Below are 17,490 nucleotides of genomic sequence, written 5' to 3'. Positions count from 1 at the left end.
TAGCAACACTGTGTGTAAAGTTATAGATAAACATCAGCTGAAATCAGGACTGAAGTGTGTTTCTCAGATAAATCTGGGGGGTGGCTAAACCAGTTTCTCAAACACAAAAGGCAAGCCGATGCCCCATCCAGGCATCAACATAGCTAATGGGCTACCACCTATCAAGGGGCCATTTTTTGGCAAGGAAGGAGGGCAGGGACAAAGATCTCCATCTTAGCAGTGAAACAGCATGAGGTCTCCTTCCTCCACCAGACCAGTCTCTTGGTTCTCAGCTGGAAATGCCTTTCAAAGAGGGACTGAAACTATAAAATGGAGGGGCAAACACCTCAAGAGGCCCTCCTCTCCCTTCCCCCTGCCCTTCTTATTCTCCACACCTGAGAAGACAAAGAAAACAGCCATTGGATTCTGGGGGGAGAGTTCCTGACTTGAAGACTTTGGTCAGTAATGCTATTGGAAGCACGTGGTGAGAAACTTTACTTGAATCTAATATAGTTTAAATCTTTATTTTTCTTGTAACCATTTCTGACTCTTATGACTCATTCCTTGTACTCACTTAAAACTTCTCTTTGTACTTAATAACCTTGTTTTATTGTTTTATCTAATCCAGTGTTTAAGTTAAAGTGTCTGGGTGACTCCACTTAAGGCGGTAAACTGATGTATATTAGTCCCTTAAAAGAGTAATGGACTTAATATATTCAGACTCTCCAGGAGAAGGCTGGCCAGTATAAGACATACATTTCTGGGGAAGAATCTGGGACTGGGAGTGTGGTGGGGTCACCCTGCAGTATAAACCAAGGCTGGTGAGAGCCAGAGTGTAACACAAAAGTGTGGCTGGCAGGCTGCAGTTACACACAGACACTCAGGGTGTGACTTGCATGCTGGAAGGCTGTTTGTGAGCAGCCCAGGTAGGAGCTACTAACAGCAAGGTATTGTAAGGCACACAAAGTTGCAGGGCAGGGGTAAATAGTCCCTCACTGGTCTGGACTGCACCCTGATGTGTCACATTCAGGTCTGAAATATGTCTGTATTACCTTCAGCTTTTGCATTATCTAAGTTTTCAGAATTCATATCAATTTCCACCTTTTCTTCACTCATTTTGTTTTCTTCCTTTACTTGGGCTCTCTCCAAGGTTTCAGAAATTTCTATTTTCGTTTGGTCCTTCTCTTGTGGATCATGAGAATCTTTTATTCTTTCTTTAGAAGAATCAGTCTCTATTTTTACTTTTGCTGGACTTTTTCTTTTATCCAGTTCGCACTGGTTTTCAGTGGTAACATCATTCTTTGCTATTAGCAATAGATTAAAAAAGTAGAAAAAAGTTTTAAATGTTTTAACTTGCTCAAAATAACTCAGTACATTTTGTTAATGATTTAATTACATTATTTCCTCCATTTCACAAGCATCACGTACACTATTTTACCTTTTCAGCCCTCCTGAAATCAAAGTTAACCACGTGGCATGGTTAATATGTCAAAAGAGAACCCAACACTTCAGTGATATATTCAAGTAACAGGCTCAAAATGTTGAATATATACATGTATGCTATGGGCCCAATCCTGGAAAATAGTAAAAATTCCATCCACTGCAGGCTCAGGCTCTTTGGTCTGGATTTTAAAAAGCAACTCGTGTTTTTGGAAGCCCAGTGTGAGATACCTTAAAAGGACCTTATTTCCAGAAAGATCTGAGCACCCACCCTCTGAAAATCAGGCCCTTTTACAGTGTCTCAAGATAGGCTTCCAAATTTTTTATTTATTTATTTAATTTTGGCCTATACACCTTAAACCCTGGATGGACCCAACTATCCAACTGGCAAACATTTTGTGCCTGACTGGCACTCTGGACTCCATCAGGCAATAATAATCCAGTCTAGCAGTTACAAAGGGAACCCAAAGGCTGTGTCCACAAGTAATACAGCAGAGGGAGCCTGCATGTTTTTGTGGACTCCAGAAAATGTTTTTAAAAGTTTCATAGCAGTAAGTTCACGCACAATGTTCTAATATTTAAAAGGAATTCCAAGATTAATTGCAAACCACTACTTTTCTAAATAAAATTGCAGACAGACAATTTTAAGGGTCAGCGGTACCAAATGGAGCTTAGGTCACGTTCATTCATAGGACTGCTTCCCCATAAAAATTGAAGTCCCGTTTCATTATTTCTGTACAGACAGGCTTCCTTCCCCATTGCAAAAACTATGGTTTCCAAATCAAGCTGGTTAATGGCACAATATTTGGTTAATATAGAAAATAGGTATATATCTACAATAACTAGCTTATGAATGCTATTTTTGGACATAGGTTGTCCACGAACAAAGCAGATGTGAAGATGCACATATGTAAGTACTACAAACTACCTCAACTTCATAAATGAGCCAATTTAACATACATGATCAATTTTGTAGGACAGCTGAAATACACGCTATATACAGAAAAAAGGCGACAGCAAATTCCTAAAGTTTACATAGAACACTATTTAGAACAAAGCCTACTTATCTGGGATGTTTTTGATGCAGTCTACTAAATATGCAGTAAATTCAGTAAGTAGTATGTTATGAATTCAAAATAAATAAAATTTCACTTACTTGGTAGCACTTTTCTGTAATTGACATTAGTATTTCCAGGTAATTTAGGCACAAACCTATGAACATGTGTTTTACTAATCCAGCTCCAACCACCATATCCTGTTACTCTATATTCCTCTCCTTTTTGTTTCCAAACCTGTTAAATATTTTGCAACATTAATTTTTTAAAACATTGTTTACTGAAACCTTTAAAGACGGTTTAAAGAAGTGTGGCAAGTCACCATAACACTATTACTTTGCACTTACGTCGCACTTTTCAGGAGTACAATACTTTAGGCTGAAAGATTTTTATTCAAGAAAATTCATTACCCCCCTTAATCATTTAAATGAGTTGGGTGCTGGTAACTCCCTTACTTCCTCCCTTGTGTGATCTTGCTTTGTTTGAGGGACTCCAGTTTACAGCATCCTAATTTAACAGTGATGCAGCTGGGAGTTGAATGTTTTCAGCAAAAAGTCATTGACTAGAATTCGCTTTCCACCAAGACCCAATTTGCTAATCTTCAGGTCATGCTGTGAAGCCTATCTGTTCTCCAAGGTTTTGATCTGGAGGGAAGGGAGAAGTTGGTGGATGAAAGGATGTTGTAAGAAAGTTTAGGGTTTTTTTGAGGGGTGAAGGGGAAAAAAATCTCCAGAAATTTTAGCTTTTGGACACAGTCTAACTACACTGGCGTGTTTATGAAGATTGTACATATGCCAACATCACTGGGTAGGAATTCTTTAATAAGTTGAAAGCAGCAGATAAACAATTTTGTTCACTTTTGCATCATACTGGAAGATGTCTGTTGCAAAATGTATACCCAAAAATAAACTGACAATACAACTCAGTCCGATAGCAAAATTCTAAAAAATCTTAGCTTAAAATAAGACTATCTTTATTTGTTAGCCCTTGAGCTCAGGATATTATTCTAGTTGTTTTCTACTTTAGAGAATATGAGCAACAAAAACCAAATCCCCTAAAAAATTCAGAAGCAAATGCAACCAAGTCAATTCCTTGAATGAATCTCCACTGAAGAATATCATAGCCTTTAATGTGTAACTCTTGTGTTTCGACAGCAATGTTTCATTGTTTCACATCTCGTTTCAGCACAATTTAGCTAAAAGACTTCTTACTTTTTATATTCAATGATACTCCACTGTTCACCTATTATACTTCCATTAAAAACAGTTGCATATTTTGAATCATAAATAAAAAATTTTGACACAGGCAACCTCAAATGATCAAGTCCAGAAATAACATCAGAAATTTAACTCTGAGTATGTGCACATGGCTCTCACTGATGCAATGGAGTGAAGAATTTGGTCATTAACATCTTAAGTATAAAACAGAGTTGTATAAATGACAATTGCTACAAAAATAAAGTCTTTTATTTCTAAAAATAAACTGCTAGGCAGAAACGTTACCTGATGTTTGATAGGAAAGGTATATTTCACCCACGTAGCCTGTTGCATTGTTTCTTCCTCCTCTTGTTTCCTCTCTTTTTTTTTCACCTTTTCCTTTTCTTCTCTTTCAATAGCTGTCATTCTGTGTAATCTAATACAGGCAAATTTTGTAAGCAAATTTGAACACCCTAATAATGGCATATACTACCTCCTTGAATGTCTAAGATTTAGATGAGGGGAAAAAACTATCAATGAATAATATTAAGTTAAGGAATAACATTAATATACATTACTGGTGATAACGTTGCATCTGATGAAGTGAGCTGTAGCTCACAAAAGCTTATGCTCAAATAAATTGATTAGTCTCTAAGGTGCCACAAGTACTCCTTTTCTTTTTGCAAATACAGACTAACACGGCTGCTACTCTGAAACCTGTTGCTTTTATGAGCATTTACACAATTGCAAAAGCAGTTGATGGCAAGAGTATTCAACATCATGAATGTGACACCTACTCTTATCCCAAGATTAGAGAACAATGTCAGATCCCAACAAATTGGGGTTTTTGAAAGTTCTTCACTGTTGCTTTCTTAGACTTTCCCCATTGATGTCATTTGAGGCTGGGGCTTAGGTAAATCATTGGGTTTAAGTAAATCACTGTTTGAAGGAAAAGGAGCAATGAAACAGGATACGTTGTCAATAAAGAATTTCAGTATCATTTAGTAGAATGTTTGATGTCTGACTGAATTCTCATCAATACTCTTAATTATAGTTTTAGCTCAACCAATGATGCAGATCAGAGTAGAATACATTCATAAAGATTCTCTTACCTAGTGTGCCCCAAGGACTCCCGCCAAATTGGCAGCATGACAACTGGTTTAATTGCACACTCCAATATAGCCAAAGCTAGTGCAAATTCTCTAGGTTTGCTACACATTTGAACAGCCTTAATCCAGTTAGACCTACATTAGAAAGAATGTAAAATATATCAAGTTCATTTTATGAGCAATACGTCAACAGGATTTTAAAGTAGGCTAAACAAACTATTAAAATATCTTTGCTAAAACACTGCATTATTTCAGTTATGCATTACATATCACATTTATTCAAGTGTCTGTTCCAATGATATCTATTGTCTATGTGAGTGATATGACTTAGGACACCACAAAGCATGAGCACCCACCGGCAGCCCCTCCGATCAGCTCCTCCCTCACCCTCCAGCACTTCCTGCCAGCTGGCGGCCCACTGATTAGCTCCTCCCGCTCCCTCCGTCCCAGAGCCTCCTGCCTGCCTGTTCAGCGGTGTGTAGGAAGCGCTGGGGGAGTGGGGAAGGAGTGGGAATGGGGTATAATTGGGGGTGGGATCTTGGGGGAAGGGGTGGAGTGCAGGCAGGGCCTGGGGCAGAGCAGGGGTTGAACACCCTTAGGGAAAGGAGGAAGCTGGCACCTGTGCCACAAAGTAATGTTATTAAATAAAATATGGGTAATCAAAAAATACTTGCTATTTCTTTACCTGTGGGAGGCCCAATTGGGGTGAAGGAATGATGCAGGGATGTTGCTCTCTAGCTGAATGATAGTTAGCCTCAGAGTAGATATGGTAAGAACCTTGGACCCATGTACAGACCCATTCCATTTGAACTCTCCAGCAGGAGTCAGGCAGAATTTATGCGCAAGGTGCCGTCTCTTGTCATGGTCTTCTCTGTGCTGGTGTTTGTTCAATGCAAATGAGTTGGTGGCATACTGGTTGTGATAGACACGATACTTCCCCTCTTGACCTAACTTGAAATAATTACTGATGTTTCCTTTCATCACGATTTCTTTCTTGGTATTCAACCGGGAGATTTCCCCTTGGGAGTTAACCACCAGAACCTTGTTAAAGAAACAAAAGGGTTTTTTTGGTTTGTTTTTTAAATTAACTTATTTAAAATCTTTAATAATATCTATTATATTCCTGTTTACAATACAGGCCTTCAATTTTCAAAGTCACATCCATTCATTCTGAATTATATATTGTATTAGTTTCTTCTTCTTTAATCTTTTTTACCTTCAAAACATTTTAACAGTATTAAAGTTAGGGGCCAAGTTTTCTAATGTAGACACCCAAGTTGCACCCACAAAATAGGTGTGCAAAGAAGTTAGAATTTGTGTATGCAAATAAGTAAAATAAATAAAGGTTACCTATCTTACAGTAACTGGAGTTCTTCGAGATGTGTGGTCCCTATCTGTCTTCCACTGACGGATGTGCAGGCGCTTCATGTGTCTCAGATTGGACAATTCTAGCTAGCACTGTCTATAGGTCCACGCCTGGGTCCTTATGCTCTCAGTCTGGAGCACGAGGAGCAGCGTGGACAGACTGCCCCTCTATTTACCTTCCTAATGCAAGTAACCTTAGAATAAGACTCAGCAGCAGTGGGGAAGGAGGGTGAGTATTAGAATACTGATAGGGACCACAAATCTCATTGAACTCCAATTATTATAAGGTAAATAACTAACTAACTTTCTTTGAGTTGTCCATATGTATATTCTATTGAGGGCAATTCATTGAAGAGAAGGGTGAGGACCCTAGCGGTACCACCAATTAGAGGATTGCTCTGCCAAACGATTCCTCAGCTGTAGAAGCTTAAACTACGGCGTAATATCTCGTAAAAGTGTGAACAGAACCCTGCAGTGCTGCCCTGCAAATTTCCTTGAAACATTGCAGCCTGGGTCAGTCAAGTGGTCCCTCACACAATGTAGGGTTGGGAAGGAATTTTCCTCCAGGGCAGATTGGAAGAGGCCCTGGAGGTTTTTCGTCTTCCTCTGTAGCATCGGGCACGGGTCACTTGCTGGAGGATTCTCTGCTCCTTGAAGTCTTTAAACCATGATTTGAGGACTTCAATAGCTCAGACATAGGGGAGAGGTTTTTCGCAGGAGTTGGGGGGAAAGGGGAGTGAGATTCTGTGGCCTGCCTTGTGCAGGAGATCAGACTAGATGATCATAATGGTCCCTTCTGACCTTAATATCTATGAATCAATTTGTAATAGAGCAGGATGCAGTCCAAACTTCATTTGGACAGTCTTTGGGACAAGATTGTTTCACCTCTCATATGTTCTTCAAGGGATACAAGTAATCTAGGTGATTTTGCTAAAAGGTTTAGTCCTCTAGAAGTAGAATGCCAAGGCTCAGACATACAGCGAGTTAGGCTTCCTCTCCTCACTGGTGGCATATGGCTTTGGGAAGACAACAGGTAAGTGAACAGCCTGATTTAGATGGATTTCTGTGACCACTTTGGGTGTGAATTTCAAGTGTAGTCTTCAGGAGACTGTCCCTCTGGAAGGCTGTGTACAGTGGATGTGCCATGAGGGTCCCCTAGCCTACATGGCTGGTGTGATGGCCACCAAAAAAGCAACCTTCATCAATAGATGGACTAAGGAATATATGTCTAAATGTTCAAATGGATCCTCCATTAATGCCGACAGGACTATGCTGAGGTCCCAAATCAGGGTAATTTTTAGTACCAGGGAAAGGTTTTAACGATACCCTTTAGGAAACTGTCACAACATGGTGGAGATCAAGTTATTGCGACAGGCACTTACAGCTGCTAATTGCATCCACAGGGATTTAACCAGTAGACATGAAGTCTTTAAGAAGAGAAGCTATTCCAAGAGGACACAGATATTGGAATCCCCTGGGGCTGACAATGTTGACACCACATCAAAAAAATCTTTTCCACTTTGTTGTGTGGCACTCTCACATGGTCTCCTCCTTTATTGTTAAGGAGGTAATGAACTGCTTCCAAGCATGTCTTTTCTAGGGTCATCATCCAGCCAAATGCCAAGCTGTTAGGTGGAAGGATGCTGGATTGGGATGCCTGATTTTGTCTCAGTCCCTGGACCAATAAATCTGGGAAGAGTTGAATACAGCTGTATGAACATTTTGACATCTGCAGAATGTTGGGAAACCAGAACCATCTGGGACATCTGGAGCAATAAGAATCACCAATGCTCCCTTTTGCTTGATCCTTCTTGGAACCTGAGGTAAGAGTGGAACGGGTAGAAAGGTGTATATTAGTGTCCTGACTAATTAAAGGGATTAAAAATGCCTCTCCTTTGGAGCCTGGACCTTGAGTCCCCTTGCAACAGCAGATTGCATCTCAAGAGAACAAGAAATGCCCAAGGAAGTCCGAAGATGGGGATCCCATTGTTGAAATACGTTCTCTATTACCAAATTGTGTAGTTCTCTTTTGCTGTCCCTGGAGAAGTGCCTGCTGAGGCTGTCTAACTTGTGGTGTATTCCTGGGAGATGCAATGCTGAGAGGATGATCTGGTGGCAAGCACACCAGTTTGAGAGATTGATCATTTCTGTACAGAGAGTTGCGGACCTTGCTCTCCCTTGTTTGAAGTAGCACACTGCTCATTTTGTCTGACTCGGGATATCGCATGTATGGGTCCCGTGGGATCCCAAAAGGGCAGTGCGAGGGGTCAAATGGGAACTGAGGTGGTCTCCATGGAGTCCTGAGGTGCATAATCGCTCCTATAAGATCAGGATAGTGCCCAAGCGACTCTGGATCCTCTGTCTGGACTGACCCTATGTCTCAATGGTAGTGTTGACACTGACTCAGAGGAGGCAGTAGCTTCAGATTCCCACATTGGTGCCAACCTTGATATGCTCCAGCTGGTAGATGGTACTGGTGAGCGGCTCTCCCTCTCTTCCATCCCTTGGATCGATAATGTGGTGATCTCCCTTGTTAGGATCCATTCTTACAGGATGAGAGAGTCCAGGTTTGAGAGGATGGCAAAGTCCTATGGGGGCGGGGTATCTATCCCCAGACATATGGACATGGACTCTCTTTCTTCGGTGGCACCAGCAGTCTCGATCTTGTCACGGCCTTTGGTACTGACATCTCCCTCTCATAGTACGACAGTACCACCAATGTAGAAGGCATCCACTTTGGCTTCTCTCTGACCGGTAATGAGTATGATCCTGCTCCTGTGGTTAATGCCAATTTTGGGGTGGTTTACTCTTTGGAGCAGTGAGACAATGATGTGCTCCTTGTGAGCTCCTGACACTCCCACCAGGGCACAGAGCCACACCTGACTTAGGGGATGTCGGAGAAGAGGTCCTTTGTTCGGATGCATACCTGGAGGCAGATTTCTCTTGCTTCTTATCAGAATGTCTCCTACTCTTCTCATGTCCATTTGGAGGAGTTCTCAGCTCTACTCCTATAAGTCCCACAGCCGCAGAGGTCACTGTGCTCCGACAGGCACTTCTTGATGCCTCTGCCTGATGTACATAGGGGTCTGTTGGGCGAAGGCTGAACTGGCACCTCATAGCATGATTTATTAGGAATCTCCAGAGTCTATATTCAGAGGTTTGATGCATTCAGCTTGGAATAGATTGGCTAAAAGTGCACTTGGAGGGGACATGAGCTTCCCTGAGGCAGTAAAAACATTTGAGATGGCCACCGCTGACTGGGAAGGCACAACGGCAGGAAACGCAGTTCTTAAATGCATGGTTGTTGGGCATACTGGTCACCCCGTATGGGTGGGGACTCAAGGTAGGGGAAGACTTCCCAAGGTCCTGACTGCTCAAAACTATACCTAAAGTATAAAATCGATCTAAAAACTGTATCTAAAAGTTATTTACAAATATTTACAGTTTGACGCAGAAGCAATTAGCAAACCCTGCAGACACAGAAGAGGTTCCATCTCAGACCACAGGAAGTAGAAAGGAACTGCAGAAATTGTCCGTCTTTGCTGCCCCTTATGCCCTCAGTTCAGAGCATGAGAAGGAGAAGGGAATAGGCATGGACCAACACACATTGCGAGCAAGAATCCTCAATCTCAGAGGCATGGAGCGTATGCACACCCCTCAGTGGAATACACAAAGGCACATGACAGTCAAATATGACCATAAAGTACCAGGATGTTACAACTAGCAAGAGAATTTCTTCATATCTGATCACCGAAAATAGGGGTAAAAATATATTTAACTAGTTTATGTGTACACCATACCCACTGCATCACTCTCCTGGAAAAGGAAACCAAAAGAACCTGCTTCACACTAAAGAAAAGCGACTCTACTCCACTTTGTTATTGTCACACCACTCTACAGAGAGCAAATCAGAGAGCAGCTACACAGAGGGAAAGGGGGTGGAATAAAGGACAAAAAAAACCTAAGAATTACCTCTGATATGGCAATTCTACCAACTTGTGAATTTCTCATGTACCTCCTAGTATGTCACTGACCCCATTTTCTTAAGACTGTAGCAGGAAGGTGGTTTCTTCTTATGTTACCAATATAATTTTATATTTTAGAAATTCTCAAAGTGAGTACAAACCTCTCTGCCTTCTTTAAATAATTTATTTGCTTCGTGTGCTGCAGCAGCAACCTGCTGGCTTTTCATCTGGCTCAGCTTGCTATCTGGATTTCGTAATCGGGTAAGCATTCGTGTCGAGCCTGATGTGCCTTTCCCTGTGCATGGAGAATCACTTCTTTCACCATTGGATTTCTCCCCTGCCACAAAAAATAATTTAAACAAACATGAAAAAAGAACGAAGGTAATACATTGCAAATGTGTTTATATATGGGAATTATGAAATTTAAGAATCAAGTTTAGAAACAAGTTTAGTGACACTTATTTTTACCTGTTTCCTCTGAGGTCTGGGATCCTCCTTCTGCATTTTCAGCATCATCAGATGTCTTAATGGAGTCATTCTGCATAGAATTTAGCTCACTGCTGTTGCTGTTTTCGGCAGACTGGAGGGGTGCAGCGGATGCACTAGGACTGATGCTGGGGGTCATCTGACCAGTTTCTTCTACAAAAGAAGGACTTTAGATATTTAGTACTGTATCAATTAAGCTTACTTTTTTTTCTTAAAGTTAAAAACTCAAAGAGTCAGATGAGCTACTGAAACATCAATAACTCATTTGTAACATGGAAGAATTGGTGGTTTTAAATTACCTCAAAAAGTCTACCTAAAATCTTTAACAATGTATGAAGCATACACAGGCATATGCACCTACTGGAAACAAAGATCTCCCTCTCCCCAATCAGCTTTCAAATCAATCACAGCTGTTCAAAATGTCTATGGTCAAATAAGCAAGAAAGTAAAAACAATAAGTGATTGTTTTAACCCAAAGCATTAAATAGACAAATTCTACATAAATAAATATCTTCATAAATATTACCAATATAAACATTTGTCTATTTATAGACAATTACATGCTTTTCAGTAGTTGAAACCTACAAGTGAAAAAATTAATCACTATTTCTTTTGTTCTTTGTATTTAACCTCTCATAGATTTCAAACCGGATTTTCTGCCTAACCTGCCATTCAAGATATTCTTCACATCCTGATATTCTGAAACTGCTGGTTAACATTACCAAAATATATGTTCATCAAAATACAAATTAAGAAAGAGTGAATCAGCAAAGACCAAACATATACTAAGTTAAAAACGATCTATGCTGTCAAACTCTCAGAGAAAGACAAAATTAGTTTTCTTACCTGCAGTTTTGGTTTCTCCTCATGTAGATACAGTGCTCTGGACAGATACTCCCTAAACTTGTCTAGTATTCTATACAGGTTTGGTTTAGCATGAGATTTTCTTATCTGTCTTCAAGTCAGGACAAGAGGGAATGTTAAATCATGCTAAAAATTGATGCAGTGTTGACAACATAATAGCAGGATTTCTTTAGCTTAACTCATTAAAAAAAAATTAAAAAAATTAAGTTTTGCTTCTTTGGAAATGTTTACTGAGGAAAGGTGTGATTAATTCAGCAAGCACGAGTGCAGGTGATGATGCTTCCAGGACCTACTCCTCCCCTCAAAGAAACTCTGACTTTTGCTAGACTGCAGAGAAATACCCATGAGTTATGACTTCTATCCAGAGCACTGGATCCATCAAAGAAGAATACTTACATTTTAAAAAAATATCTGCTATACTTTTACAACTTTTTTTCCCAAAATTACAAAACCTAAATGTTTTATAAAAACAAGCCTTGTAAAACAGACTATATAGAAGTCAAACATTTTAATTTTTATATACATTTTTACTGAGTATATTTTTTAATACAACAAAGTAGACTCCCTAGTTTTGTGTCTGCAACCTAAGCATTACAGTACTGTGCTAGAGAATAAAAAACAAGAAATGAAAGTGACTAGCTTGTTTTGTTATCCAAACTAGGGGGAATGCAAAAATGGAACATTAATGGTAAGAAGTTTTTTTAGAATTCTTACAGTTTATATTATTAAAAGTGTTATTAGTAACAGATAAAGAACATTTTTTTAAACTGACAGTGGCCCATAAAGTATTTTTTTAATCTGTATTTTATTTACCATCTCGGAATTAGATGTAAATGGATCACACTGCCTGTCGTTGTATTTAAAATGCAGTTCCTCCCTCATTTCTTAGAGCTAAGCAACAGCTTCACCAAGACAATGAATATACATAGGAACATCTACTCTGACTGGATGAATTGCCGTTTTTAAACTAGAAATTCTTAAAAAACCCCAAACCTGTCCACATATACTGGAAACAAGTCTCTACACAGACTAGTTCACATATATGGTATAAATAACTGTAGTGTTCAAGTGCCCACATGAAAAATGAAGACCCTCCATCTATTATCTGTAACATCTGTAAAGGACATTTTCTACAACAAAATTAAACAGTTTTGACAGTAACAAAAGAAGGGAAATTCAGAATTAACATCTATAACATCTTTAATGTAACCTGATTTGATCATGTTTTCCTGTTACTCCAATGGCTTTCTGAATATCCAGGATGGTGAGAGTTAAATCTTTATCCATGTCATGTTATAATTAGCAAAATCAGAGTAGATCCCTGCAGAACACGCCTGTGATGGTTCTGATATTCTAAAAATGACGTGCCTGCCTACTGCTTTGGCTTTTTGTTCTATGAGATACAGAAGATGGACAAAATCTTTAGGAACTCAGAAGAGGGTGGACGTCCATGAAGTATTCTAGTGAAGTAATTGGCCACCTAGCAGGTACTTCGTGTTGCATCCCCTCACTACTGGTAGAAGAAATGGACTGCCCCTCCAAAGGGATGGGAAGAGTCTTGCTTCCCTGACATAAAAACATTTTAGTTGGTTTGATTTACTTGGTCTGCCAGTTTGAGCCCATCCCTTAAAGTCCTCGACTTCTGGAACCTCATCTGGTAGCAAGACTTAAGAGAATCTGAGCAACTATAGTGAAAGAAGGACGAAAGAAGACTACTTGGGCTCCACAGGCAGTCCTGAACCTGGAAGCTCTGAAGAGCTTGATTCAAGGCCTCCCACTTTTAAAGCAGCAATAATGAGTTTCAGCGTCTGTCGCTCTTGGCATCTTGCCCTTAACCAGCAGCTCTTCCCACCATGAGGTTACTCATAAGTAGAAAGGAGACCAAGGTTTGTGTGTCTAGGGAGACCTCTGGCAGTAAGTCTGAAACCAAGCAGGTTGGTCCAGATCTCCATGTACTTGTGATCTGTCAAAGAGTCTAGATTCAGAAGTTGGAACCAAATAGTTGATGTTTTGGAACAAAAGGCTATGGATGAACCTGCCAATATGGTCTGTGATCAGGTCATGGATTTCTCCTGAGGTCAGAATCTTACAGAAGAAACACACCTCCTCCATCTAGAACTCGGACTCTCTGAATTAGTGACTAGGATGCCAACATGCAGGACGGACCCCTGGGTCTCATACTATCTCTTAAGCAGGCACAGAAAAGAAAAGGTGCAATTAGGTTTAGGGCCTGGTGAGCATTGGGCTTATTTCAGGGTTCCCTATCTCCTTGATAACCTTGTACAAGGGAAACACAAGGAGGGGTTTTTCCTGAACTTGAACAACCTCTTCCCGAGGGCCCTCTGTTCCTGGAGTCCTCCCTGGACAAAATCCAAACTTTGGACATCACCTCCCCAAGGGTGCTGAAGGTCAGGTGCTCAGATACTTTGGTAGTATACAGTATACCGAAGTGGTATACAGCCCTATATAGAATAGAGAACAGAATGGCGAACAGAAAGGTCCTGTCATCCTTTTGAGACTGGTGGTGGGTCATGTCTCCCTCTCTGGGAAATACTCACCATCAAAAAAGCAGAGGAATAAATCTGCTGAGAATCCAAGGGTTCTCAGAGCACCCGTAACCTCACTGCACCTTGTTTTGGGTGAGACACAGATCCAGAACATGATCAATATTGTTTGGTCCCAAACCTGCCCATTTGCTGGTTGGGGAGGACAGAATCATCTAAGGCCTGGAGTTTGGAGGAGAACGGGAAGGTAGACCACCCCCTCCCAACCTACATTCACATGATGAACTGAGATCCAGAGGGCATATAGCTGGGAAGAAAGTAGGTAGATTCTCTCTTCCATATCTACATCTCAGCTTCTGCTCCACCTATGTGGGAATGGATGCCTGCCTGTTGTATGTCATAGGTCTCCCCACGCTCTTGAATAAAGGTCCCTATGACTGTGCAGTAGCAGCAGACTTATTACTGCAAGGTAGCAAAGAATTCAGGGTAGGCTGCAGGTAGAAAAGCTTGGCTGGATGCAACCAGCTAGAGCTACTTGCAAAAACATAACAAGGAACAGCAGCCCCGAGTCCAGCCCAATAAGCATCTTCATAAATGCATTTTTCAACAAAAAATATAAACTCAAATTTTGAATCATCAAGCATATGTGCTTTCCCCATGCACCTTCAGTAATATCCTGTAAGAAAAGGATTATTTCCTCATTAACTCTAAAAGGAAATATGTACTCAACAGGTGATTTGTGAACAGTAATGGAAAAAAAATTATGCTTGATCTATAAATCCTAAACAAAAATATGTTTTTTTTCCCCCAAGCACAAGCACATTTTCCCTATTGGAGATGTACATAAAACTGCTAATCCAATTATGAAGCTATTTACTAATGGAGAGAAATAAAACTAACTGGTGGTGGAGAATAATGAGGGTCATTTCATACAAAAGAATTAAATACAGTAATGTTTTAAAAGTTAAATAACCACCCAGAAACATTACAAACTACGTCTGTATGGAGGCATTTTACTTGTTCTTGGAACACAGCACACCATATTTTTCAATGAGTTATCAAGAACCAACTTTCAAATCTAACATACCAAGTGTGCTTTTTTCAACTGCAGTACCTTAGTTAAAAGAAAAGGAGTACCTGTGGCACCTTACAGACTAACAAATTTATTTGAGCATAAGCTTTCGTGAGCTACAGCTCACTTCATCGGATGCATGTACCTTAGTTGTAATATTGATTCAAGTGAAAATACAACTTTCATGATCTTAATTAATGCTATGAGTTATTCAAATTAACTTATCTGTTGCTAATGTAGGAATTTGGTCAAAAGTACAATGTTCTCTCTCTTTTCTAAAAAGTATTTGTATGGTTTTAATGTACTAATTAATGCTCCAGACCTAAGCAAGTCATACTCATTCCTGAGTTTCAAGAAAAGAATTGTATTTTATGGAGTAGCAAATTACTACTGCACGAAATAAAAAACAGCTTAAAAGAAAAACAAACTTTGTACATACATTATTAAGCTTCAGCCTACAGATTTTTGGGATGATGCAAAACTTTTCTCCAGGCAACCCAATGCAAGAACCTATATGAATAACTGCAAATACTAATTTTTTCTTGTTAATTATTTTTACAGTACATTACAGGTTAAACGATTTAACAGCCATTAGCAAATAAAAGCTTGAAATAAACCTTTGTAGGATGTTCACCACCACTACGGTTTGCAATGAAGAAAAATAAAATATATAGTAAACAGAATATGAGAAAAGCTTAGCCACAGTAATCTTTGGAGGGCATGGAAGCATATGCTAACAGCAGGGAGGACCACATTAAAAAATTCTAAATGTTAGATGACAATGCAGCAGTAAAGGATGGCAGTGAAAGCAAATAGCATGAATGAACATACACTGTAAATGGTTTTAGTTGACAAACCATAATTTATAATAAGAAAATCTTAAAGGTTCCCCAAATTACAGAGGCATTGATACAGCGCCCTCTGTACCTGAGAGATCCTGAGGGAGCTCTGATGCCACTTTCTTCTCTGCCACATTGTTGCTATCAAAGGTTTCTGACTGACACCCCATTGCGTTCTTCCCTTCAGAGGAACTAGTTTCTCCTGCAGAAGGATTTGTGGTGCTGCCGTCTGTGCTTGATGCCCCAGAGTTACTTTTATCCCCAACGTCTGTTGGCTCTACAGTAAAATGCACAACAAATCTTTAAGGATATTCTTAACATTTCCTTAGGATGTCATCTGGCCTTATCCATGCTAAAAAGCAGACTTCGTGCAGTTCCTTGTATTATGTCCACTTTGTAGCACCAAAATATATTGAGTGTATTTCTGCAGTAAGGATAGTGTCTTCATAGAATCAGAGAACAGAAACAGGCCAAAACTACTTAATTCTACTTTAAAAATAGCATTAGAAATCAATCCTTTGATACTGGTGGATGTACACATATTGACTGCCATCAGTGAGCTTCATGCCAGAAAAGCCAGACATCTCAAAGCAAAAATGGAGTCAAATTGTAAAACAGCAGTAGGGAAAATGAGCTATCCAACACTACCAAAGAGAAACAATGGTATATAACCATAAAGAAGCAAACTAGCATTATCTCTTTAAAAGCAATTTTAAAAAAATCTTGCCAGTGTAAAAAATTACATTAATATTTCCAGAAGTAAATGTGCTAGTAAAAGGTTATTTAAAAACAACAAAAATATTGCTAATGCAAGGTCAGTTTCTTTACCTTCTGTTTTTCCTTTTTCTGAGTCTTGTTCAGATGGTGTGTCTTCATTTTTTTCCTGTAGTTGGTCTGCAGGTTCTTCCTTGCCTTTTTCAGTATCTGTTTGGTCATTATTTTCAACATCATTTTTGTCCTTATCTGTTTCCTCAGCTGCTTGACTTTTATCCTCCACTATTTCTCCTTTTTTGACTCTAAGAGCATCCAATATTTCATCTACAGTAGGAAAAAACCGGTAAAATTCAGGCAACAAGAATCAAAATACCCTTTATAGAGCCATTAAGTAGAAGTCTTAAATCAAAAGTCATTTAAATCAAGATGGCCTTCAGGTTTAAAGCATTACCTTTCACAATCACAAAACAAAAGCCAGGAGCTAAGAACAAAAATTAACATCCAAGTTCTTACTCCTTTTTCCATTTTCAGATGCATGGAAATTGGAATGCTCGAGTTCTTGATTTCTCAACATTATGTTATGTACAAAATACCAAACCCCTTTACACAGTCCTTTATTGTTCTATGGTAGATAAACTGAGTTTCAACTTACTGTTTATGGGGTTCTACATAAAGTTTAAAGATGCTATCACACTTTCTCTAAAAGATTAGGGTTTTGCTCCAGTGTTTTTGTTGAAAATATTTGCATGGCCAGTGTCATATGCCTGTTTATTCCTGCCCCTCTTTACACTGGGGGAATTCAGGAGGTCAGGATCAAATCTATTTCTGCCTTTTTTTTTTTTTTTTTTTTTTTAAAGTGGTCTACATAGTTGCTTCCTTTTGTCTCCTTCCCTTGGGATTAC

General features: G+C 39.5%; 1 protein-coding gene across 8 annotated transcripts in view; it reads right to left on the bottom strand.

Moving 5' to 3' along the window:
* The window catches only part of BPTF (bromodomain PHD finger transcription factor), a 91,996-nt gene that overhangs the window by 36,016 nt on the left and 38,490 nt on the right, over positions 1-17,490 (bottom strand). For 7 of the 8 annotated variants that reach the window (XM_084647487.1, XM_084647492.1, XM_084647493.1 and 4 more), the window contains exons 4-12: positions 16,703-16,912; positions 15,963-16,151; positions 10,578-10,748; positions 10,271-10,446; positions 5,465-5,820; positions 4,783-4,914; positions 3,977-4,106; positions 2,576-2,711; positions 1,032-1,283 (exon numbers count right to left, since the gene is read on the bottom strand). In XM_084647487.1, the coding sequence (XP_084503613.1) occupies positions 1,032-1,283; positions 2,576-2,711; positions 3,977-4,106; positions 4,783-4,914; positions 5,465-5,820; positions 10,271-10,446; positions 10,578-10,748; positions 15,963-16,151; positions 16,703-16,912 (1,752 nt within the window). The remainder of the gene's footprint in view (positions 1-1,031; positions 1,284-2,575; positions 2,712-3,976; positions 4,107-4,782; positions 4,915-5,464; positions 5,821-10,270; positions 10,447-10,577; positions 10,749-15,962; positions 16,152-16,702; positions 16,913-17,490) is intronic. The other variant, XM_084647491.1, reaches the window with a different exon arrangement.

Source organism: Lepidochelys olivacea, assembly GCF_965140295.1.
Source record: "Lepidochelys olivacea isolate rLepOli2 genome assembly, chromosome: 14".
Lineage (NCBI taxonomy): Eukaryota > Metazoa > Chordata > Testudines > Cheloniidae > Lepidochelys > Lepidochelys olivacea.
This window is presented reverse-complemented; position numbering and strand designations above follow the sequence as displayed.